At 42.3% G+C, this 26,087-nt stretch overlaps 1 protein-coding gene across 1 annotated transcript in view; it reads right to left on the reverse strand.

The window, feature by feature from the left end:
• CCR7 (C-C motif chemokine receptor 7) overlaps nt 1-26,087 on the reverse strand; it is a 38,518-nt gene that overhangs the window by 11,985 nt on the left and 446 nt on the right. Inside the window, exon 2 of the mRNA XM_077459857.1 lies at nt 12,250-12,299. Coding sequence (XP_077315983.1) covers nt 12,250-12,299 — 50 coding nt within the window. The remainder of the gene's footprint in view (nt 1-12,249; nt 12,300-26,087) is intronic.

Here is a 26,087-nt window from a genome sequence, read left to right on the forward strand (position 1 = left end):
TATTAAGATGTGCCAAATATTTTCAGCTGATGAAAGGTCTGGACTGCAGGCAGGCCAGTTCAGAACCCAGACTCTTCTATTATGAAGACATGCTGCTGTCATAGATGCAGTATTCGGTTTAGTAATGTCCTGCTGAAAAATGCAAGGCTTTTTTGGGAACATATGCAGCTTTAAAACCTGGATATGTCTTTCAGCATTGATGGTGCCTTTTCAGATGTGTAAGCTGCCCATTCCAATTCTCACAACTGCACCCCATACCATCAGAAATGCAGGCTTTTTGCTGTGGTTCGTGTGATATGATTTTTACTTGAAAAATAAAGGCACAAGTTACTTCAGATTCTATGCGGAGTGCGGCTGTCCAGAGTTTCTTTTCTCCCTATCTATTCGCCTTTGTAGTCTGGAGGACTCCGTGCCCATGGTTGGCAAAATAATGTAAAATTTAAATTGATTTAACTACAGAATGGTTTTCCACTTTGTAACTTTGTAGACCATTTTAAATGAGCTTCAGCCCAGAAAAGATGGCAGCATTTTGGATCATGGTCAGATATGGCTTCTTCCTGGCATGTTAGAGCTTTACCTTGCGTTTTTAGCTGGCACGGCAAACTGTGTTCATAGACAGTGATTTTTAGAAGTATTCCTGAGCCCATGCATCAATGTCCATGACAGAATCATGCCTGTTTTTAATGCAGTGGCATGTGAGGCATCTTGCGTTTTGGCCTTGTCCCTTGTGCATAGAGATTTCTCCAGATTCTCTGAATCTTTTGATAAAATATATTTTAGATGATTTAAAGTCTTTGCAATTTTACATTGAGGAACATTATTTTGAAATTGTTCAACAATGTTATACCTCTGAGACACTCTCGCTCTCTAAGATGCTCTTTTTATAACCCATCATATTACTGATCTTTTGCCAATTAACCTACTTAGTTTCAAAATGTTCTACCAGCTCTTTCTTGTTAGTACCTCTTACTTTGCCAGCTTTTAGCTGCTGTGTCCCAACTTTTTTGAAATGTGTTGCTGCCATCAATTTCAAACAGTTTAAACATTTCATATGTTTTCTATTGTGAATAAAGTATGGGTTTATGAGAACTGCAAATCATATAATTTTTGTTTTTAATGCCGATTTTTACATAGTTGCATAGTTAGTCAGGTTGAAAAGGGACACAAGTCCATCCAGTTCAACCAAAAAAATAAAAAATACAATCCCATACCCAGAGTTGATCCAGAGGAAGGCAAAAAAACGAAGCACAGCATGCTCCAATTTGCTACAGCAGGGGAAAAAATTATTTCCTGATCCCCTGAGAGGCAATCGGATTTTCCCTGGATCAACTCCAGGCTTTTTTAAAAGCAATCTACTGAGCTGGCCAGAACCACCTCTGGTGGGAGTCTATTCCACATTTTCACAGCTCCTACTGTGAAGAAACCTTTCCGTATTTGTAGATGAAATCTTTTTTTTCTTCTAGATGCATTAAAAATGCCCCCTTGTCCTCTGTGATGACCTTAAAGTGAATAACTCAACACCAAGTTTACTATATAGACCCCCTATATATTTGTACATATTGATTATATCCCCCCTTGATCTCTTCTCAAGAGAGAATAAATTCAGTTCCTCTAATCTTTCCTCATAGCTGAGCTCCTCCATGCCTCTTATCAGTTTGATTACCCTTCTCCGCTTTCTCCAGTTCCCCGATTATCCTTTTTAAAAACTTGTACACAAAACTGAACTGCACATTCCAGATGAGATCTTACTAATGATTTGTACAGGGGCAAAATGATATCTCTCTCTCTGGAGTCAATGCCTCTCTTAATACAAGAAAGGACTTTGCTCGCTTTGGAAACCGCAGCTTGGCATTGCATGCTATTATTGAGCCTATGATCTACCAGATCCTTCTCCACTATGGATTCTCCCAGTTGTACTCCCCCTAGTATGTATGATTGTCAGGGATGGCTTAGCCCTTCCTTCTCTGGGCTGGCTACTCAGCTGTCGGCTAATTGCCAGCTCTCATCTCTCTCCACAGTTACCAGCTGTTCCTGATCGTGCTCGTCTGACCTGCTGTCAGGGCTGGCTTAGCCCTTCCTTCTCTGGGTTGGCTGCTCAGCTGTCGGCTAATTGCCAGCTGTCATCTCTCTCCACAGTTACCAGCTGTTCCTGATCATGCTCGTCTGATCTGCCTACTTAAAGCTGTCCAGCTCACTTCACCCCTGCCTTGGTCACATCACATGAAACCATCTCCTTCTGTTCTGTTTAAAGACTGGCTTGCTGACATCCCTTCTGGCTCCTTATCCTGCTTGCTCTTGCTCTACTTCAGTGATTCTCAACCAGGGTTCCTCCAGAGGTTGCTAGGGGTTCCTTCAGTATTGGGCAATGTCTGCCTCTCAGATAAGTTACCACTGACACCATTGATTTTTTTTAGCTATCTGTAAAGAGGTAATTCTTCCCAATGACCACAAGTGTAAGGACCATTCTTCCCACTGACCATCACATGAATGTATCATGAGTTGTAAATCTCTAATTTTTAGCAGGGGTTCCTCGAGACCAGAGAACTATTTCAAGGGTTCCTCTATGTTGAAAAGGTTGAGAGGCTGCTCTACTTGGATCCCTGACTTCTGGCCTTGCTGATTACCCGATCTGGTTATTGAACTCTGGCCTGGCTGACTACTCAATCCGGTTACTGGACTCTGGCTATGCTTTGACTATGCTTTTTCTATTTATCTTTTTATTTTTATTTAATAAACAAGTGTGATTTAATTGTACTTCTACTGTACTACTGTACTACTGTTCTAATGATGCATGCATTTTCTTAACCCCCAAGTGCATGACTTTACATTGATCAACATAAAACCTAATTTGTCACTTAGTTGCCCAATTAGACAGAGCATTGAGGTCGGTTTGTCAATTTGGAGACATCCTGTAAGGACGTTATTCCACTGCATATCTTCGTGTCATCTGCAAAGACAGAAATTGTACTTTTAATCCCAGACCCTATGCCATTTATAAAGCTATTAAAAAGTAAGGGTCCCAGCACTGAACCTTGGGGTACACCACTGATAACCTTAGACCATTCAGAGTAAGAATCGTTAACCACTACTCTCTGAATTCTGTTTTTTAGCCAATTTTCTATCCATTTACAAATTGATCTTTCCAAGCCTGTAGAATTTACCTTACACATTAGCCGTGTGGGGAATTGTGCTTTTGCAAAATCCAAGTATACCACGTCCACGGCCACCCCTCTATCCAAGGTTTTTCCTTACCTCCCCCTTTTTTCTCAGCAACTGAACTTTTTTTAGAATTGGGGTTTTAGTTTAAATCCAATCTTTTTTTACAGCTGTAGTTCTGTACAAGCTGTATATGTTCATGCCCACTATAGGCAAAATGATCAGACAACTGATAGAACAGTGTCATTACGCATGTGCAATGAAGCACACTATGTGGTGTCCTGTATTGGTAGCACTCCGTCACAGCACAATGGTGTTATATCCCCTGATGAAGTCATGCATGTGACAGAACATGTAGAGAAAGGTGACAGGAAATGTGTACTAGGAAAACAGTACAGAAAGTATGTAGACAATAGAGAGCAAGTACTAGGGGGTCACCCAAGACTCACGCAATTTTATAATTAAATCTTATGGGAACAGTGTGTGAATCTTGATTGAAAACATTAAGAATCACAAATTAGGTGGCACCTTTTCAGGACCATCATCAGAAGAGGGTTTCCTCTTTCCCTAAAGCCGAGTGCACACGTAAGTTTGCATTCTTTCAGTTCATCAGAAGCTGGTCTATGGACTGGCTTCTGTCGAACGGTCATACTGGAAAACTAGCATTTTATCAGTGTTTGCAGCCAATTGGTGCCAGCACTGATCAGTGTATTCTGGTGGGGTGGAGAGGGACTGTCATAATACATTAGCATAACATTAGAGATTCCCGCATTAACATCATTTGTGCTGATGAAAGGATCAGTCAGTTTTTTTTGTTTAACCTGCTGGATGAACAAAATAAACTGCCTGTATTTTTTAGTCTTGCAGTAGATATTAATAGCAGTGGCAGTGACAAGGCTCAGAAAAGGGCAGGTGACATCACCCTAAATTATTACAGGGGATTTTTTTTCTATTTTGGTTTCTAGTGTAATATGAGGAAATAGAGTATCAAGAATAGTTCCTCCTTCAGAAACTCTATAGCAACATTTTCATACATGGGTGAGAGGTGTTCTTTGGCCTGATGCCAGCTACAATAGAACTAATGGAAAAGCAAAATCCCAATAGTGAAGCAAGACACTTATGGGTTTATTTATTAAAAATGACTTGCTGGATGAATGTCACAAGCAGTCTCCCAGTTGTCAGGAATTCTGACCATAATACTTTGATTTCCTATGATCGTCAGCTCCATCTAGTGGCCATAATTTGGCATTTTTGACGAAATACCTTAATTGGGAAAATACTACATTATTGCTAGTAGCTGGAATTGATGATCATAGGAAATCCATGAATTAAAGCGGTTCTTCACCCTAAAGGGGAAGTTCCGCTAATCTGATCCCTCCCCCCCTCCGGTGCCACAATCGGCACCTTTCAGGGGGGAGGGGGGTGCAGATACCTGGATAATCCAGGTATTTGCACCCACTTCCGGACAGACCGCCGCAGACGCGCCCCCCCCCCCCGCGCTGTGTTCTGGGAAACACACAGTTCCCAGAGACACAGCGGGGGACCATAAGACGCGCAGCGCGACTCGCGCATGCGCAGTAGGGAACCGGGCAGTGAAGCTGTAATGCTTCACTTCCCGATTCCCTGACAGAGGATGGTGGCGGGGGCAGCAGCGAGACGAGCGATCGCTCATCATCTGCCGCCGACATCGCTGGACCCTGGGACAGGTAAGTTTGATTTTATTAAAAGTCAGCAGCTGCAATATTAGTAGCTGCTGGCTTTTAATATTTTTATTTTAGGTGCAGAACCACTTTAAGCAAATTTCATTAAAGGGGTTTTAAAGGCAGAAAGTTTTTTCATCTTAATGCATTCTATCCTAATACTTACCTGCGGTCCAGTGATGTCCATGAGCCATCTGCGATTCTCCCTCCCCATTTGGTTAAGACACAGCAGCATTACCATTGGTTGCTAGCCAATCAGGAGAGAGAGGGGGCGGGGTCAGGTCAGGGCTCCGTTTCTGAATGAACACAGGGAGCTATGACGCGGCTCGGGTGCCCCCATAGCACGGGTTGCTCTGTGCCAATCCATTGCAACAGAGACGGTAAGTACAACAGGTTTGTTATTTTTATAGGGAAAAAAATGAGACTTTACAATCATTTTAAGGATTTGTGAGGGCTGGGCAACAGCTTGAGACATTCATACAGCAAATATTTTATAAATAGACCCCTTAATGTGGACTATGATCTTCCATTGACATTTAGCAAGTCAGGAAATACTTGCCTCCCTCCGTGTGCGGTATCTTCAATATCGCCTAATTATGTGAGTGCCACAACTTTAGTGCAGAGATCGGTAAGATCACTCCGCCGAGGTCCAACTCCGATGCACAGTGATGGGGGAGATAGGGGAGCTGGCGGGGGATTAGGGCGGCATGTTAAATGTGGCAAGGACAGACAGCTCACCCCTCACCGTCCTGGGCTGGGACCACCACTGCTTCAAAATCTGATTCAGTGACTGTTCAAGTACACAGCTGCTTGAATGAAACAGTCATCATTGGAGATTCTCCCATCCATGCTGTTTAGCATGTGTAGAGGAATCTGTTGATTTTCTCTCATTCAGCCTAATTTCACTAGCTGAAGAATAAACGAGTCAAACACCTATAGCGTAGATCATAGCATATTTGTCACTGTTGGAAGATCAGAGGTACAAAACCATCTATGTGTCTCATCCTTGCTATACATTAAAATACATTTTTGCAGGTGTACAAGGCTTTATTTGCTTTGCACTTGTCTGCTGTTGTCTTCTCTTCTTCCACCACATCCTCTCACCTGAGGCCAGGAAGCCACAGATTCATAATGAGAATGGAAAGAAATGTGTGCCGCAGCAGGTGTAGTCAGTTTAAGGCTGATCAATACACCTTGACCACCCACCTACTTGGCATGTCACATTTACCACTTGAATTTATTATATTTTATTGTTTTGAGTATATATTTATAGATCTCTCTGTTAACATTTGACTGCTAATTCCATCAAAACCGAATACAGTAGGTGTTTCCTTTTGAAGAACCATTGCCAGGCTACTGAAAAGAAAATACAGGGGCAACCATTGTGAGCTCCTTCTTAAATTACTCATTTCCCGGCTGCCGTGCTCCCTTGCTTAACCTAAAATGGGTTCTAATTTCACTTGCTGCATGATTGTTCCAGTTTAGTGGCCCAGAAAGTATCGATGATGGAGACAGCTAGGCAAAAGACATTATAAGGAGATCAGCAACAGCAGCCACTGTATTACTCCCATGAGAGGTGGACTTTTATAGCTCTTGCTGACCATGTAATACTTATGTGTGGTGCCTGGAGGGTGGGCCTTAAAGTGGAAGTAAACCCATGGATTTCAACAGTTTAAAAAAAAAGGCATGCCGGAAATGCTAACTGCACATTGGTTGTGCTCTCAGCCAAACTTTCAAACCATCCAATGGCTGGTGTCATAATGAATCACATGTGCAGCACCATAGCAGTTGAAGATTAAACAGAGGCAAAGATGGCAGCTTCCTTGGCTTAAAACGATAGGGGAGTTTACTTCCACTTTAAGTTAGTTCTAAAGGCTGAAGTTTTTTTACTGTCATGCATTCCATTGTTATTTTTGTAAAAAGATAAAAAAAAGTTTACCTTTTAGAATCACTAAACTCATGTGACCGCTGTGAAAGCCAATCATAGTGATCATGTGATTGTAAAATCCATTCTGCCTCCAGGCGTTAAAATCTACCTAAATAGGAGGGGATGGGAAGGAATTATGGAAACCTGGCTGAGCTGCATTTTAAGGGTAAAGGTCCTAACCTAGACTGTCATCCTAAACATGACTGTATAAGCTAGCAAATTAGTGACCTTGGAGAGGCACGAAGACAAGAGTTTGTACTATTCAGACTTCACCTTTGTTCTAGGGTAGTTTCATGGTTAGTAAGGTTGAACAAAGACACTAGACCATCTAGTTCTACCTGAGTGAGTGTCTACCCTTATCCCTGTACATTGCACACTCACATCATTTCCTACCCTCAAGGAGCCCACAATCCAAGGTCCCCATGCATATACTAGGGCCGATGTTGGACAGAGGCTAATTAACCTATCTGCATGTCTTTGGAGTGTGGGAGGAAACACACACAGGCACAGGGAGAGCATGCAAAGTCCAGGCAGGTAGTGTCATGGTTGGGATTCAAACCAGTGACCCTTTTTACTGCTAGGTGAGAGTGCTAACCACTACACCACTGTGCCACGCTAAGTAGTGATGTTTTTTATTTAAGTTTACAAATCTTTACCTTTTCAAGATGCTGGATAGAATTATTTTTCATAACAATTACTCCTTGTTCTTTTGCCTACAAAAGGTCACATGACACAAAATGCCCAAAATGCACATGACTGAAGGGAAATTTTCCTTTTTGTGATATCATTCACAACATGCTGCTAATGAGATCATGGTAAGCCATGGCACATCCTGTTTTTGGTTTCTTTTTAATAACGTCATTTGTTTCAGTAGGTACAATATTTTTTTTAGTATGCCTCAATGTATAAGTCTAGTAAATGCCCGAAGCAAAACTAGGATACTGATTCCAAAGATTAAAAAGGGAGGTGGGGGTTATGGTTTAATGCTGAAAATGCTTTAATATGGATTTTTTCCCTAAATATGGGTGAACTTGGTAGAGCTTAAAGGAATTGTAAAGTCTTGTTTTTTTTTAAACAAAAATAACAAACATGTTATACTTTTTGCCTAGAGCAGCCCAGATCCTCCTCTTCTCGGGTCCCTCTTCTGTGCTCCTGACTCCTCCCTCCTGTCGAGTGCCACCCGAGTCGAGTCACAGCTCCCTGTGTCCATTCAGACCCGGAGCTCCGGACTGCTCCGCCCCCTTTCTTTCCTGTTTGGCTGACTGACTTTGACAGCAGCGGGAGCCAACGCCCCCACTGCTGTGTCTCAACCAATCAGGAGGGACAGTCTCGGACCTCTGAGACAATTGCAGACATTACTGGACAGAGAGGAGGCTCAGGTAAGTAATAAGGGGGACTGAGGGGGGCTGCTGCACACAGAAGGCTTTTTATCTTTAAGCGAAGTTCCAGCCATAAAAAAAAAAAATTGTTTTTAGTTACAAGTACTGTAGCTGATGACTTTTAATAAGTACACTTGCCTGTCCAGGGAGCCAGTGATGGCCCCCCAAGGCCGATTCATCCACTGGCTTGGGAGCAGGCGGCGCCATTCCAACTAAGGGAAACTAGCAGTGGACACTTTAGGCTTCACAGCCAGTTTCCTACTGCGCATGCGCGAGTCAAGCAAGGCTTCGTGAGTGGCTAGCTGGTCTTCTGGGACACACACAGGTCCCAGAAAGCAGCGGGGGTGAAGGAGGAAGGTTCACTTGCAGAAGAGGACGTGACGTACTGCGCCGGGGCTGGGCTAGGATGGAAGTACACTTAGTATTTCTAAAAAGGTATGCAAAAAATATATGTATATAGATATCCAAAAAACAGGGGTGGAAGGGTGGTCTTTAGTTTAAGACCACCTTGTAAAAGTGTGTGGAACTCCGCTTTAATGCATAGAATGCATTAAGATAAAAAAAACCTTCTGACTTTACAACCACTATAAAGTTAATTCGTTTTTAAAATTATAATATAACCTAATATAATATATGATTTTTAAAATGTATTTGTTGGTTGTCATTTCAAAGTTCTTCTTAGACATAATGTGTAAATGTAATCCTGATAAAAGAGGAACTTTATCCCCATCCCCCTTACCTTTTATGCAGGGTTCTCAGAAAACATACCCACGTGCCCTGTGGATCCAGCGTTGTCCTGCAGCGATCCACTGTTCAGGTTTCATAGCCTGCACTGCCATCTTGGTCCCCTCAGCCTGTTGCCCCATCTCCATTGACTGCACTGCAGCTTTGCCCCCAGCCGCTCTGTGAATGGGTTCCCATAGCCTAGCCCAGGCAAGAATGGTCATGGGGTCAGGGTTGAAGGGGGAAAAAAAGCCTGATATCATAATAAAAAGCAGCTGTCACAGTCACACATCACTATTGGTCCCTTATGTGATAAAAAATTGTAGTGGAAATAAATGTAAATATAGTTACACTCCTGCACTTAAACCCCCCTCATACACTTTTTGGGAGCGCCTACATGTGAAAACGTCCAGTGTGCTACACAATTGTTATGGCCGTGCATGCCAGTGAGAGCAACAGTGAGAACAACAATTCTTGTCCTATTATTCAAAGTTAAAGTGATTCTAAAGGCAGAAGGTTTTTTTATCTTCATGCATTCTATCCTGTGTGCCGCCCCCAGCCCCCTGTAATGTTCACCTGAGCTCCATCCTGAACCAGCAATGTACACAAGTGTTTTAACTCTTCGGGGTTTGGCTGAGACAACAGTGGGAGCCGTTGGCTCCCATTGTTGTCAGTCAAAGCCATTGAGCCAATGAGGAGAGAAGGGGGCGGGGCCAAGCCACGGCTCTGTGTCTGAATGAATACACAGAGCAGCAGCTTGGGAGCGCGCCTTCTTGGGTGCCCCCCTATTGCAAACTGTTTGCTCTGGTGGGGGGGGGGGGGGCGAGAAGAGGAAAATCAGATTTGCTCTGTGGAAAACCACTGCACATGTTTGTTAATTTGCCGACCGCCTCCTGTACATATACGTCGGCAGTTTAAAGATGGATATCTCGGTAATGGCAGCAGCTGCTGCCACAACCGGGGTATCCATCGTTTCGTCTGGCGGTTCTGTTTACGATAATGGTGGTCTCTGTGGCGAATTTGCCGCAAAATCACTGCAGAGACCGGTGGGAGAGGGGCCACCCCCCTCCCACCGCTCTCCTGCGCACTCCGCCGCCTACCTGAGCCACCAGCAGCGGCGGAGGCGATCGGGACCTGTTTGTGGCTGAGTATGGAGACGAGTGAGGCGAAGATGGCCCCCACCCATCTCCATACTATATCAGGGCGGAAGCGATGTCAAAACGTCACTTCTGCCCATACGCCTTAAAGGGACATTTTTCTGTTGTCATTTTTTTCAAATGACAAATTTTTTTTTTGTTTTTTTTATTGCATTTAAGTCTAAATATGAGATCTGGTGACTTTTTGATCTCATGTTTAAGAGGTCCTCTCATGCTTTTTTTCTATCACAAGGGATATTTACATTCCTTGTAATAGGAATAAAAGTGACCCATTTTTTTTTTTTAAACAGTGAAAAAATAAATAAAATCAAGTAAAATAAATAAGAAAAAGCATCCTCTGCCCCGACGAGCTTGTGTGCAAAAGCGAGCACATACGTGAGTAGCGCCCCCATATGAAAACGGTATTTAAACCACACATGTGAGGTATCGCCGCAATCGTTATAGTGAGAGTAAATCTAGCCCTAGACCTCCTCTGTAACTCAAAACATGCAACCTGTAGAATTTTTCAAACATCACCTATGGAGATTTTTTATGGGTAAAAGTTTGGCGCCATTCCCTGAGCGGGCGCAATTTTGAAGCTTGACATGTTGGGTATCAATTTACTCGGCGTAACATTATCTTTTACAATATAAAAAAAAATTGGGTTAACTTTACTGTTGTCTTATTTTTTTTTTTCAAAAAAGTGCATTTAAAAAAAAAAAGTGCGCTTGTAAGACCGCTGCGCAAATACAGTGCGAAAAAAAGTATTGCAATGACCGCCATTTTATTCTCTAGGGTGTTAGAAAAAAAAAAGTATAATTTTTGGGGGTTCTAAGTAATTTTCTAGCAAAAAAACTTGTTTTTAACTTGTAAACACCAAGTCTGAAAAAAGAGGCCCGGTCTTTAACTGGTTAAACACTTTAACTCTAAGCTAAAGACCTGTGTTGGCTGCTTTTTAGAGTGTCGACAATGAGAAATTTAGAGTTCCAAAGTTTGTCACCGTTTCACTGGTGCATGCTTTTTTAAGGCCTGACATGTTGGGTATCTATTTACTTGGCACAACCTCATCTTTTATTTATTTTTTTCTAAAAAAAATGGGTAACTGTATTGCGTTTGTGTACACTAAAATTAAAGAATATGGAAACCCAACATTTCATATTCTTGATATGTGCCTTCTGCACCATGTACTTGTATGAAAGAGCATCCCGTTCTATTTGTATTGCTCTCTGTATGTGTATTACCTGGTTTTCCTGTCAGTCTCCCTGCTTTCCTATCAAAAACTGACCACACTAAGCAAAAGAACTCACTGTAGCCAGTTCTCTAGCTAAGCTCCTTCAAAGATTCGACTTTTCCTGACACCCAAGACTGGGAAGTTTAGTGTGCTGGTGTTTCTCCTCCCCTAGCTGTTATACAACTGAGAACAGAGACAACGTGATGACTTCTAAAAACAAGGGGAAAAAAAGGTAGTTATAATGTTTTTCTTTTTTTTTTTTATATCTATACACAAATATTTTGCATTTCATTTCTATTTTTAACGGAATGGGTTGTTTTACAAGGTGAAGGTTTACAATCACAATTTAACTTTAGTGTGTTTGTTACTGAAATGTTGCGCTTTATAAACCACCGCGTTAATATTGTGTGGCATATACAAAATTGGGACTGCAACCATTTTATTCTTCAGGATCTCTGCTTTCAAAAAATATATTTGGGGTTTTAAGTAATCTTCAGGCCTAAAATGATTTTTAAACCCCCCAAAAAAACCCCACAAAAACTGCTCTGGCAGCAAACGGGTTAAAATGATGTTTTTTGTTGCTCCACAGATAACCTGTACCTGTTTTTCTAAGAATTTCTTCCTTTTGGCAGACAAATTGTTACAGGGTGCAGATAATCACATAGGATGCTTGTGGTTAAGATGTCATATACAGTAGGTTGGGTGTAGTCTTTGATAAAGTTGCCTGGATTACATAAATACATGGGGGCTGTGTGGGTGACAGGCCTATTTTGGATGCTGCCTTTGTAGTAGAGTTCCTTTGTATCAAAGAAGTGCAGAAAACGATACCATACAAAGATATTGTTTGGCAGTTGTGGTTTAGGGGAGTGACAAGATGCGGAGAGGACAGGTTGGGTGGAGTTGAGACAATGGATTGTGCCACAGAAACCAAAGCCCCAAATATAAGCGAAATCTGCTTTCTGAAAGTATGATGCCCACAAAGTCTCAGAATACTCACCTGTACAGAAATCAGGACGAGGAAAGCTATGGAGAATTTCTGCAGCATTTCTGCAATGGTTAAAAGAAAAAAGTTAGTATTAGTTTTATTCATAAGTCATGGAATGTATTTCATTTCTATTGTATATAAAATACTGTTTTATATTTAAATACATAAATTGGTACTTAGGCATTTCAGCAAAGCACCTTTGTGGGTTTAAAGTAAACTTTGAAGAAGAAAGTTTGCCCTTTAAAAAAAAAAAAGGTTCTCACCAGTCCCTGGGGTTCACCGCTGTCTTCCCGCAACTGCTTCTTCTCTCTGCTGCCGGTGATGTATCGAATAGTGTCCCCCATCAGATAGTGTCTGCCCAGTACTGCGCTTGTGCAGTACGGAGGACAAGAAGATTCCCAAAGCCTCCGAAGATGAACGGCGCCTGCGCTGTGAGTCCAGGTTCAAGCCCCACCATCCAAGTGGACATAGAGTTAGAATAAAAAATAGCAGAGTGAAGCGAGGCCGTGCCCGAAGCGTGAAGAGTGAAGTGAGCCCGTGAGGGGCCCTGTTACTAAGTGCTACCATATGTCCACTTGGATTGTGGGGCTTGCACCTGGACTTTCGGAGTCTCCTTCTCCTCCGTACTGTGCAGGCGGGATGGACACTATCCGATGACAGTTTTTGACAGAACACCGGTCCCCGGTGCCACTATCTGGGATTTGGGAGTCAGCCGTGACTTTCTGAGGAGTCACAGAGCTTACGCAGAACCGTGAAAGTGGTCCTGCAGCCTTCTGAGCCACATGTACAAACAAACCCAAGGATAAACCAAGGTAAAAACCAAGCTTTACTTACCACCAGCCCACAGGCAACCAATTAACCTGTCTAGCAATATGCGTCAAAAACAGGGGCTTAGTCTGCACACATTTGCAAATGCATGCGTAAGCCACAGAGCCCCGCCAAGGCACCCCAGTATCTGTGGTACCTAACACTAACTTATGAGTGTCCCCACAGTGGAGGCACATGCACTCTGATGGATAGGTAAGAGCAGGTGGACTGAAAGGGAGCCACCCCTTCTTAAAGGTACAGGAGCACACTGAACACCCAGCACAATGACAACATAGGCGTCAGTGGGATGCCTGACCAAAAAACACAACAGTGATACAAAAAGACACCACCTGCTCACATGACAGGCCAATGCGGGGGAGATGGGGTGGCTACCTCATTCTCTTGAGGAAATAGGGAGTGGGTACCTGTCAAAAAAGCTACCAACTCCCCATGTAAAAAGAAAAACCTTAGGTACAGGGGTGGGTAAGAGGCGGAAGCGGTGCGTTTACTTTTAATGAAAGGTTCGCTTTAGACTGGCCAAACACTGATAGTTTATCTTGGCTTAACTAAAAAAACTAAAAAAAAAAACTGGTGAAGATAGATGAATCTTCTGCTTTGCCTCTTGTATTTTGATAGCTGGCACTGTCGACTTTCAAAATACCCAAACAGCAGCTGCATCTGATTACATGCAGCTGCTATTAAGGCCAATGATTTTTTTCCTGGCTCCTTCCATTTTTTTCAATTGAGGGATGTCGGGCGCCCATTAAGCAAATTGTGACTGGTTTCCTGCACATATCGGCTGGTTCCTGCTGAACTGGCCAAATTTTGATCCATGTCTGGCCAATATAGCTTTTTTTTTTATTTAAAGTGGAAGTAAACCCTCCTATCATTTTCAGTCAAGGAAGCTGCCATCTTGGCCTGTAATAATTCTTCAACTGCCATAATGCTGCACATGTGATCAGTTATGACACCAGCCATTGGATGGTTTGAAAGTTTGGTTGAGAGCACAACCAATGTGAAAGTTAGCATGTAAGTGTTTTTTGGAACTGGGTTTACTCCCGCTTTAAATAAAAAAAAAAAATAGACTTTACAACTACTTTAATTAGGCTATTAGATGGACATAGTAGTAGATAGTAGTAGACAGCAAATTATAGCCAGGTGCTGACCCTGAAGTCCTGTATAAGATGGTGGCCTATGCCCAAAGCACGTCCTGTATAAAATATGGAACAAAGGGCTGTCACTTCTCAACCAAAATAAAACTAAATATCGTAAATTAAAGAACAGTGCTATATGTTTTTTCTGTCTAGGTAATTGTATACTAATGCTCTGTACACGGTCAGATTTTCTGATGGAAAATGTGCGATCGGATCTTGTTGTCAGAAAATCCGATCGTGTGTGGGCTCCATCTGACTTTTTCCATTGGAATTTCCGACACACAAAGTTTGCGAGCAGGATCTAAAATTTTCCAACAACAAAATCCGATCATTTAAATTCCGATCGTGTGTAGACAATTCCGACGGACAAAGTGCCACTCATGCTCAGAATAAATTACGAGACATAATCTATTGGTTACTGCCCTCTTTATAGTCCCGTCATACATGTGTTCTACTTCACCGCGTTCTGAACGATTGGACTTTCCGAAAACTTTGTGCGACCGTGTGTATGTAAGACAAGTTTGGGCCAAAATCTGTCAGAAAAAATCAGACGGATTTTGTCGCTGTGTGTACAGGGCATAAGACTGTACACTGTGGTACTAATTTAAATCTATGGTGGGTCCTGACCAATCATGGCAGGAGCTGCGCTGCCACCCTATGGAATACATAGATTCATTAATATAAGGGGGTAATATTTTGTAAATCCATTTGATGTGTGTTAAGGATATATTTATCTTCATCTTCCATTGATGCAGAGTAGGCACCAATGCCTATATTCAATGCCTGATCGGGCCTTGTTGGCGGTAAATACATTTGTTTGAAAGATAGAGGAGTGACGGTCCAGTTCCAAATGCTTACGCAGCTCCAGTAGACATAACCTGGGGTCAGGCTTCACCAGTCACATCAGTCACCCATCACATCATATTTCAAGTATATCTGGAGTTGCAGACAAGACCAAAACAAATGGAAGACAGTGCCAAAAACTTGTTGACACTTGGAGCATAAGGCTCGGTTCACACAGGGGCGACTTGTCCAGGCGACTTCACCGCTTGACAAGTCGCGCTCCGTTCTGTACTATGGAACCGTTCTAATAGGAGCGACTGAAGTCGCTCCGACTTAGAAAAAAGGTTCCTGTACTATTTTTGGGGCGACTTCAGGCGACTTGCATTGACTTCTATACAGAAGTCGTTTTGCAAGTCGCCGCTGATCGTGTGCAGGTCGCGGTGCTGCAAGTCGTGCCGCCCCTGTGTGAACCGAGCCTTAGGGATTATATGATGTTTTTTTTTTTTTTGTTCAATAAATTTTTATTGAAAGAAGAGAGATAACATACAAAGCGTAAAACATCACAAGGTGTTCTACATAAATCTGTTTAGATTACCATAAAATACGATTACAGATTTCTAGATCGATATTGTTCTGCTTCTGCAGGTAATTAACCAGTCATATGATGGTTTTAATGTAGACAGCTTATCAAAAATTTTAGGAGAGATGTTCTTATGATTACTCAGATCCTCATAATCCTTGTCATCTATGAAGCTCAAGTCCCCTTCCCAGTTGGTATTTTTAGCTTAGGCAATTTTACTAGCCAAAAGGGCCAGTAAAGCTGTCAGGTCAAAGATTAATTATTTCAGAAAGGGACTGGAGGGCCTGGACAGAGTGTCCACCAGCAAATTCTCCAGAAGAGCAGTTATCGAACACCCAAGCTGTTTGTAAGTAGCACGCCTAAGTTGAAGGTAACACACGGATGTATTTTTGGGCAGCTGGAACTCCTTATTAAGTATTTGAACCAATTTAACGCAGTCCCCGGCAATAATATGGGCTAACCAAATAATTCCTTATTTAAGTTTGGGGTGTTGGATTGATAGAAATTCAGATAATAGAGGCTTCTTCCAAATAAGAGTACAATAGCATACAGTGGGGAGAAAGCCAACCTGCCTCGTACACCTAGGCAGTGGAAAAGCCTCTGATGGTCACCCATTTGCGCTTATTCTGGCTTTGAATATAGTAGTTGTAGCCACTTGCCAAAGTGAAGGCAATGCTTTGGTGGCATCCAAACTCACCACCACCCTAGTATCCAGTTTGCTCATGAGCAGCCTGTAGGTTCATGTACTAATGTGTATTTTTAAGGACATGTTTTTACTGATCATGAAGCTTATCTGGAGTATGAGGGTCTGAATAAGTTGATTAGGGCGGAGAGACTAAACTTTCTGCAAATATCTTAACATTGGTCTGTAACAAAGTTCTAGGGCTATAAAATTCAGTGTCTTATTTATCTTTATCTGGTTTTGGATTAAGAATAAGGAGTCCTTCTGACATAATCTTGGACGTTCTGATCGGCCATAGGTTTCTTCTTAAAGGGTAAGGAGCTAGGGGGCCTGGGATTCCTTATGTCGGCAGCTAGAGTTGTCACTAGGTGAATTCAGCAAAGCAAACCACATTGTTGAACAGTCCAGTTGAATTTGAAAATGAGAAAATGATATACTGTATGTAGACTGAATCGGAGAGCACAGCGTGCCTTCTAAATGATTGTAATTATCATTTTAACATTAATCTTGTAGAGTTGCTCTACTAATCCATATAGTTCTTGGTGTCCCATCTTCTCAGAGGACCTGAATGCATTGAATATGCAGGCACCTGTGTTCACTGGTTCAAGCCCCACCCTCTGTAGTTTTCATTCAAGCAGTTTGCACACAATAGAATCTTCAGACTAAAGGCTCAACCACAAACCCTATGTGAGAGCTTATCTATTCAGTAGATCTTGGCGTCCACAGCAATCTTTTTAATGGTTTCCTGAAACAAGAGTCAAAGAATGCACTGACTATACCAGGGGTCTCCAAACTGTTGTTTGGGGGCCAGACGCAGCCCTTTGCTTGACTTTATCCGGCCCTTGGGACACTATTCCTCCCACTGACATCAACGATGGGGCACTATTCCTCCCACTGACACCAACGATGGGGCACTATTCCTCCCACTGACACCAACGATAGGGCACTATTCCTCCCACTGACATCAACGATGGGGCACTATTCCTTCCACTGACACCAACAATGGGGCACTATTCCTCCCACTGACACCAACAATGGGGCACTATTCCTCCCACTGACACCAACAATGGGGCACTATTCCTCCCACTGACACCAACAATGGGGCACTATTCCTCCCACTGACACCAACAATGGGGCACTATTCCTCCCACTGACACCAACAATGGGGCACTATTCCTCCCACTGACATCAACAATGGGGCACTATTCCTCCCACTGACACCAACAATGGGGCACTATTCCTCCCACTGACACCAACAATGGGGCACTATTCCTCCCACTGACACCAACAATGGGGCACTATTCCTCCCACTGACACCAACAATGGGGCACTATTCCTCCCACTGACACCAACAATGGGGCACTATTCCTCCCACTGACACCAACAATGGGGCATTATTATTCCCACTGACACCAACAATGGGGCACTATTCCTCCCTCTGTCACCAACAATGGGGCTTTCTGCTTCCCACTGTCACCAATGATGGGGCATTATTCCTCCCACTGACATCAATGATGGGGCAGTATTTCTTCAACTTACACCAAAAATGGGGCACTATTCGTCCCACTGACACCAACGTTGGGGCACTATTCCTCCCACTGTCACCAATAATATGGCACTATTCCTCCCACTGACACCAATAATGGGGCACTATTCCTCCCACTGTCACCAATAATATGGCACTATTCCTCCCACTGACACCAATAATGTGACACTATTCCTCCCACTGACACCAATAATGTGGCACTGTTCCTCCCACTGACACCAATAATGTGACACTATTCCTCCCACTGACACCAATAATGTGACACTATTCCTCCCACTGACACCAATAATGGGGCACCATTCCTCACACTGTCACCAATAATGTGGCACTATTCCTCCCACTGTCACCAATAATGTGGCACTATTCCTCTCACTGACACCAATAATGTGGCAATATTCCTCCCACTGACACCAATAATGGGGCACTGTTCCTTCCACTGACACCAATAGTGAGGCACTGATTCTTACACTACACCAACGAAGAGGCACTATTCCTCTCCACTCTGCCCTCACTGCCCTGCCGCACTCTGCAACTCACTGCCCTCCAGAAAAGTTAAAGTGTATATTGCCTTTTTTTTCATTTGCATGGTTAGAACCCCCTTTTTCTATATACTCAGTAGGGTAATTTACTTCTGTTTTGTTCCATTGGCATTGTAACAAAGAAAGAAACTGATGGGAAATCCAGTTGTCACAAGGATGATAGGTGAAGCAAAATTTTCCAACAAGGAAGCCTGTGCTTGTTATATTAGGATAATTCCCTCCACTTCCTGTAGAGTTTCTGGGGGAGGAAGTGCAAAGGGAACGTTTCCTAAAGGGACACAGATAGCAAAAAATAAACTAATGTGGGTTTTAAATCTTTCCTACTTATCTAAACTAAACAAAATAATTAGAGCCATCTAGTGGTCATTTGGTCTGATTGTGGCATTTCAGGAAAATACCACATTATGGCCACTAGATGGCGCTAACAATCATAGGAATTACACATATGTGACACAACACAGGGATTATTTGTGACAGCTGTGTGAATGCTGAAGCTGAAGCATTCACACAGCAAATTGTTAAATGAGTAGACTTTTTATAAACTTCTTAAAGAGGAACTTCACCCTACCTATGTAAAACTAAATGCAGCTTCCTTTTTTAAGTGTTCCATTGTCAGGTTTGCCGATGAATTTCTTTTCATGCTGCTCTGTTCTCGTGCCGCAATAGGGAATCCCCCGTAATCGGGAGCTGGCGGTGTCCACCTCCACACAGATGCGCAGCGGGTCTTGAATGGCACGCAGCATCAAAATAGAGCAATACTTCATCTACACAGCTTCCTAAGATTAGGATGTGGATATCCCTGGAGGGTGCAGGAAACCAATGACTGCATCACCTAGCCTAAGTTTTGGTAAAATGAATAGTGTTTTACTTTTACTAAATTAACCACTTAAGCCCCGGACCAATTTGCAGCCAAAGGACCAATCCCCTTTTTGCGATTCGGCACTGCGTCGCTTTAACTGACAGTTGCGCGGTCGTGCGATGTGGCTCCCAAACAAAATTGGCGCCCTTTTTTCCCTCAAATAGAGCTTTCTTTTGGTGGTATTTGATCACCTCTGCAGTTTTTATTTTTTGCGCTATAAACAAAAATAGTGACAATTTTTAAAAAAATGCAATATCTTTTACTTTTTGCTATAATAAATATCCCCCAAAAATATATTAAAAAAAATGTTTTCCTCAGTTTAGGCCGATACGTATTCTTCTACATATTTTTGGTAAAAGAAATCGCAATTAGCGATTATTGATTACTTTGCACAAAAGTTATAGCGTTTACAAAATAGAGGATAGTTTTATAGCATTTTTTTAAAAAAATTTTTTACTAGTAAAAGCGGCGATCAGCGATTTTCATTGTGACTGTGACATTATGGAGGACACATAGGACATTTTTGACACATTTTTGGGACTATTGTCATTTATACAGCAATCAGTGCTATTTAAATGCATTGATTCCTGTGTAAATGACACTGGCAGTGAAGGAGTTAACCACTAGGGGGCAGTGTAGTGTTATGTATGACGTTTTTTTTACAGTAGGGGGGCGTGGCCTGGCATGTGACGTCACTGATCGTCCTTTCCTATAAAAGGGAAAGACGATCGTGACAGCCACACAGGGAAGCACGGGGAGAGGTTTGTTTACACAGACCTCTCCTCGTTCTTCAGCTCTGTGACCCAATCACGGGACACCAGCGGCGATCGGGACTGCTGGTCCCGCGGTCACGGTCACGGAGCACAGGACCGGGTCGGGAGCGTGCCACCAGCACGCTCCCGACCCAAGGCTGGGCACTTAAAAAGCAACGTACAGGTACGTGCTTGTGCCCAGCCATGCCATTCTGCCGACGTACATCGGTGTGAGGCGGTCCTTAAGTGGTTAAACGATCTGTGATTATGTAAGAAAGAGAGGGTGGAAGAAAACTGGAAGTTAGTATTGTGCTAAAAGGTTCTTTTTAAGTGACCGGGTTCCTTTAAATCTAGACAATTCAACAAGGGATAGCTGCATTCAAAGCGCTGATACTGTTACCGTGACCATAACCATAGAGGTTTAACCACCTAATAAACTTTCTGTTTTTAATAGTAACTTTTTCCACTCACCAAACCACTCTCAGTCAAGGTTTTGAAATGACAACTGGCAAACAAGCTTTAGAGTTTCCCATCTTCTCGAGAAGACGCATAAAATGCCCCACAACTGTCAGTTTCTCAGTTCTGATAGTTAAGGTAATGTAAAGCAAAGTAGGCAAAATTCATTAACTCTATCACTGCCACTAAGAACTGTCCAACGATTTTTGTAGCTCACTAAAATGGCTAACGATCGATTGCTAGAGACGGAACAATAGACTTCATGCAGAATAAAGGATAGCAACTATAGTAAATGGGGGTTTACGAAAAGGCAAATCCACTTTGCACTCTCAATCTAAGGGGTAGATCTGAAATAAGGGGAAGCTCTGCTGATTTTATCATCCAATCATGTGCAAGCTAAAATGTTGGTTTTTATTCTCCTTGCATGTACCCCTCGGATCTACAGGGACTGCACTTCCAAGTGCACTTTCAGTGCAACGTGGATTTTCCTTCAGTAAATAACCCCCAATGTGTCTGATTTAAAGTGGCTGTAAACCTCAGACATGAAATATGAACAAAACATATCCCTCTATAGTATGTACTTGTCTCAATTAAAAGCATTTAATTGTCATTTCTGTCTGCTGCTTCATTCGTCTGCTATCAGCGTGAATCACTTCACTGCTCACAAGTTTTCCTGACACCAAGAGAAAAATGGTGACAGGGGAGGGACCTCCAGCGGACTAATTGCCTCAACTCTGTTCCTGTGTGCTGTGTGAAAGAGGGACGTTGGACTTGATGGACTTGTGTCTTTTTTCAACCTCACCTACTATGTAACTATGTGTCCCTTCCCTCCAATCAACTGTCAGAGCTCTCCTCACTGAGCTTCACAGAGTGAAAAAACTTCAACCCCCCCCCCCCCCTTTTTTTTAACTCTCAGACGAGCTTTAAAAATTCAGCACTTTGAACAGATGTAGAGAAGAAAGGACTGTAGATAGGCAGATACAACTTATGTAGGATGATTTCTATCACCATAATAATCAGTTTGTCCATTTGCGTAGATACTGATTGCTACCCTAATGCCGCGTACACACGACCGGACTTTTCGACGAACTTGGTCCAGTGGACAATCCCACGGACTTTGCAGCTGAGGTCCGCCGGACTTTCAAAGAACAGACTTGGCCACACACGATCACTCCAAAAGTCAGACGGATTAGAATGTGATGACGTCGAATAAGGATGTTCATAGCCAGTAGCCAATAGCTGCCCTAGCGTCGGTTTTAGTCCATCGGACTAACACACAGACGCCCGGATTTTTCGACCGGACTCGAGCCCATCAAAAAATTTGAAACAAGTTTTATTTCTAGGTCCACAGGACTTTTGGGAAGAAAAAGTCAGCTGGAGCCCACACACGATCGAATTGTCCGATGGATTCAAGTCCGCCGGACCAAGTCCGTTGAAAAGTCCGGTTGTGTGTACGCGGCATTAGGGTTATACTTATAAAACAAAAATGCTTTATAAATGTCTCAAGCATTCACCTAGCTGTCACAGATAGGCCATGCCTTTTACCTAATATGTTTATTGTCTATGATCGTTGGCTCCATCCAGTGGCCATAATGCTGTATTCACCTGTTTGAGGTATCTCAGGGAAATACTGAATTATGTCCAGTAGATGGAGCTAATGATCATGGGGAAAAAACATTAGGCAAAATACATGGATTACTCAGCTGTGTCGAATTCTTAAACCATTAATACAGAATTTTTGTTAAAAGAACCCCTTAGTGATTACTTGCTGGTGATTTTAGCACAGTGGTTGAGCTTTAAAGAAATAGATTGTGTGCTTCTGCCCTAAGACAACAAATGATGGGATCTGTCAGTCCACCCACATTTAATATTATGTTATGTGTGGTCACCAGCAAGAAAAATTACCCACTGGCATCCTATGTTTCTGAGGGTCCTAAGTGGTCATTTCCAGCTGGGAGAAGTTCTAGTTCCATTTACCTTTTTCTGTGCCATGTTCTTTTTTATAGTTTGACTCTTAAAGACTGCTTGTAGGATTTGTAGAATCTCTGGAGATGGTGAGCCTGGTTAACTATGGCACTGAAAATGTGTTCTGATAAAACCTCATTGTTTAAGCCCATACTCTGTTTTTTTTTGTTTGTTTTTTGCTGTCTGACCGTAGAGAGATTTCCCTTCACTTCCTGTCCCATAGACATAACAGGAAGTGAGGTTAAGGTAACAGAAGGTAAAGTTTTGCTTTACATACACTTCACTATAATACTTCCTCGTAGAACAAATAATAAATTGTATAAGTCCAGACAAAGATAGAGCAAACGCAAGCAAATTTCAACAACACGACTTTGTATTATTTCCAAACTGTATAACCTAATGCTTCTTGAATCTTAAAGCGGTAGCTTAAAGTGGTTGTAAACCCTTAGAAACAACTTTGACCTACAGGTAAGCCTAGATTAAGGCTTACCTGTAGGTCCAAGAAATATCTCCTAAACCTATACGGTTTAGGAGATATTTGCCGAAAGACAGGCACCGCTGTCTGCGGCGCGCCACTGTCAACTGCGATATGCCACGAGTGGAGGCTCCCGTGCGCATGCGCAGGAGTGACGTCATCGCGGCTTCACCGAATGACAGCGGCGGAGCAGCGAGGCCCACCGAGAAGATGGATGCTCCGGACTACAGGGGACAGCGGTGACTTTGCTGGCTCCTGTGTCAGGTAAGTGACACATAATGGACTACTATGCGATGCATAGTAGTCCATTATGCTTTACATTTGCAGGGAATCAAAGAGGAAGTAAACTCATCAGGGTTTACTTCCTCTTTAATATAGCACTCCTTTTCATTACTAACTTACAATACTAACATGACAGGTAAAACCACCTCTAAGCATGCTCAAGTCAAATCCTAATCTTGAACTTTAGAGCTGAACTCCAGCTTTTGATGCACTTTCCATAGTTGGTTTGGGCCAGCTGGATGTGCAGTATAAACTATATATGTAGCTGAGGCTACATACAACATAACTCACTGAGTTATGGGTTCGAGCCGAGACTTCCTGTCTTCCTGTCATACTCTGAACACTTGGATTTTATCTGATTGGCGCTCAGCCATTCAGAGAGAGCGATGTATTCTAGCAATGAAGGTGTTGGAAGGATATCAGACCACTGCTCAGAAGACTCCACTTTAAAGGATTTATTCCCTTAATCTTCTGACATATACATCGACTCTCACTCATCAGAAGTTGTGTCAAGTCCCATTTAACATCTGATTTTCCTAAGGTGTGCTCCAAAATGAGTGTATCACTGTAGGAACATAGCTATTTTGTAGGCTCTATGACTACAACGCGTTGCCCTCCATTTTGTGTTCTTAGGTGAATAGCCTATGTGATGTGTGATGAATGCTCTATGGCTGACCTACCACAAGGTATATGGGCACCTACAGAAGCTGGAAAGCTAATTCTCAATTGGTTAATGGAAATGTGAGCAAGCTCAGTCCTTTAGTGTTCTTTGTTGAATTTGAAGGAGAAGACCTTCTGGAACACGGACAAACATCTGTTTGTTCATCATTCTTTGAGGATATCCACTCATAGTTTAAATAGCCCACCTTACCTGAATGTTTTCTTTAAATGGAACTTCGGGCATTGCTTACAGGTATCAGGGAGTAATAGAATTTAAAAAAAAATTATAAAGTTTACTTACTTTAGTGGTTTAGTGATTTGGCCCCAAGCATTCAAGTGCAATCATCCCTACATCCATATGGAGATATATTCTCCGGGTTGCATCTACCGACCTCTTTTGGTCATTTGCAATCTCAACAGATGTAAGTAATATTGTTCTTTCTGCTCTTACGTTTTGTTCCAACAAACCCTACTCTGTGCTTTTTTGCATACTACATTATAAGAGCTCTCCCACATACCCTCTTTTCTTTTTTCCTGTGGTACCCAAGAGGGCAAGTCATTCTCTACTCCAGGAACCACAAGACCAAGTTTTGGATGTAAGACCATAAGGTACCAATGCTAATAGCTATGTAAAGCTAATCAGAATTCACTTTGCTAAAGGTGAAGTAGAAATTAATAGGTTCTGATTGGTTGCTGCAGTTTACTACACCTAAGAATAAAAACCATTTATTAAGACTTTTGGCGCTTTAATGTTGAGCTGCATACATCAGATATGTGAATTCAATTCAAGGAGGTTGTTCATTATGCAGTTCAAAGAGCACAGCTCAGACCACAATGTGGTAGATGAAACAAATCCTCCTGCATAAGTTTTACATGTTTATCTGCAGTCTTTTCTTGTCCACATGCCTTCAAAAAAGCACAATTGAATGAATGAAATACTTGTATAGCGCACAATGCGAACTGAATTGCCTCTAGGCAATTGTGATAATATTCTTCTATTCTTCTGCATCTGTGAGGAGCAGAGAGGAGGGGGTGGAGAGCTGCAGTTACAGCTCTTATACATTGTGTGCTGAGCAGAGAGCCTGAGACTGACAGTCCCGACTCTGAGCAGAATGTTGAGAACTGTGTGATCAGTGGTCTTTGGTCGCTCAGTTCTTAGGTAAGTATAACTGTTCCACTTCTTTTTTAAAGTATATGTAAGCCCTCACCTTGGAAAACAACCCTTTCAGTTCAAAATAGAAATGAAAGGCCAAATGTGTGTGTGTGTGTGTGTGTGTGTGTGTGTGTGTGTGTGTGTGTGTGTGTGTGTGTGTGTGTGTGTGTGTGTGTATATATGTGTATATATATATATATATATAAACATTATCAATAATTTTCCCCCATTTTTCAAAAGTGATCACATACTCTCTTTTCTCAGCTGCATAAGGAGCTTGGAGAGCTGGGGCGAGGGGCAGCAGCACACGGGTCTTCCCAGTGACAGTGACTAATCATTAGAAGGGAGCAGGCTGAGTTCTCAGCACAGCTAGAAAACTGACCATGCTGTGCTCACATGCCTAGCGTGGTAAGTTTTTACACAAAGAAAGCAATAAATAGAGAACAGTATACTTTTTAATACACGCACATGGTACAACAGATACATTGGCTGTTATAGGTACTGTGCTCTACTCCACACCCACTTTTATGGAATAAACTATCTCCATTATTCATTTAGTAAGTGCTAAGAGCCTGGTTGATGTGCTAAGTTCAATAACCCGTAGCAACCAATTACATTTTAGTTGACTGCCGTCACTTCAGAGATTAAAAATTATTGTTTAGCTTGGGTCACTGTTGCCCTATGAATTAAGCCCATTACTGTAACTGCTAACCATGGCTACAAAGACTGAACAATACACTGATACAATGTTACGTCCTTACTGCGCCACATTGTTGTGTGAATCAGAGATTTGTGTGTAGATCTCCAAAAAAGAAATGCAAACCACCTACACCCAATAACTGGCATCAATGATCCACCTAATCTATTTCAGTACTGATACATATTTAGATGGATTTACGAAAACCCAATTTGCATCTGCAGTTCAGATTCACCTCTCCACAGCCAGATAATCAGTTGACATGACAATTTACCTACTTTTACTTATGGAAAAGCAACCCAGTGTTCCCAAGTGTCCCCGATTTACAATAATAAATATTTATTTAGAAGATCTGTCAATGGAAATTGTAGAAAATTAGCCCAGTTTCCAAACAAGATTATGTTTCTATTATTTATTTTCTTAGAGGCATTTCAATTTTAGTTTTGATTACATTTTAAGC

This window comes from Lithobates pipiens, unplaced genomic scaffold (assembly GCF_037356315.1).
Source record: "Lithobates pipiens isolate NorthernLeopardFrog02 unplaced genomic scaffold, aLitPip1_a1.2 Scaffold_28, whole genome shotgun sequence".
In the NCBI taxonomy this organism is placed as follows: Eukaryota; Metazoa; Chordata; class Amphibia; order Anura; family Ranidae; genus Lithobates; species Lithobates pipiens.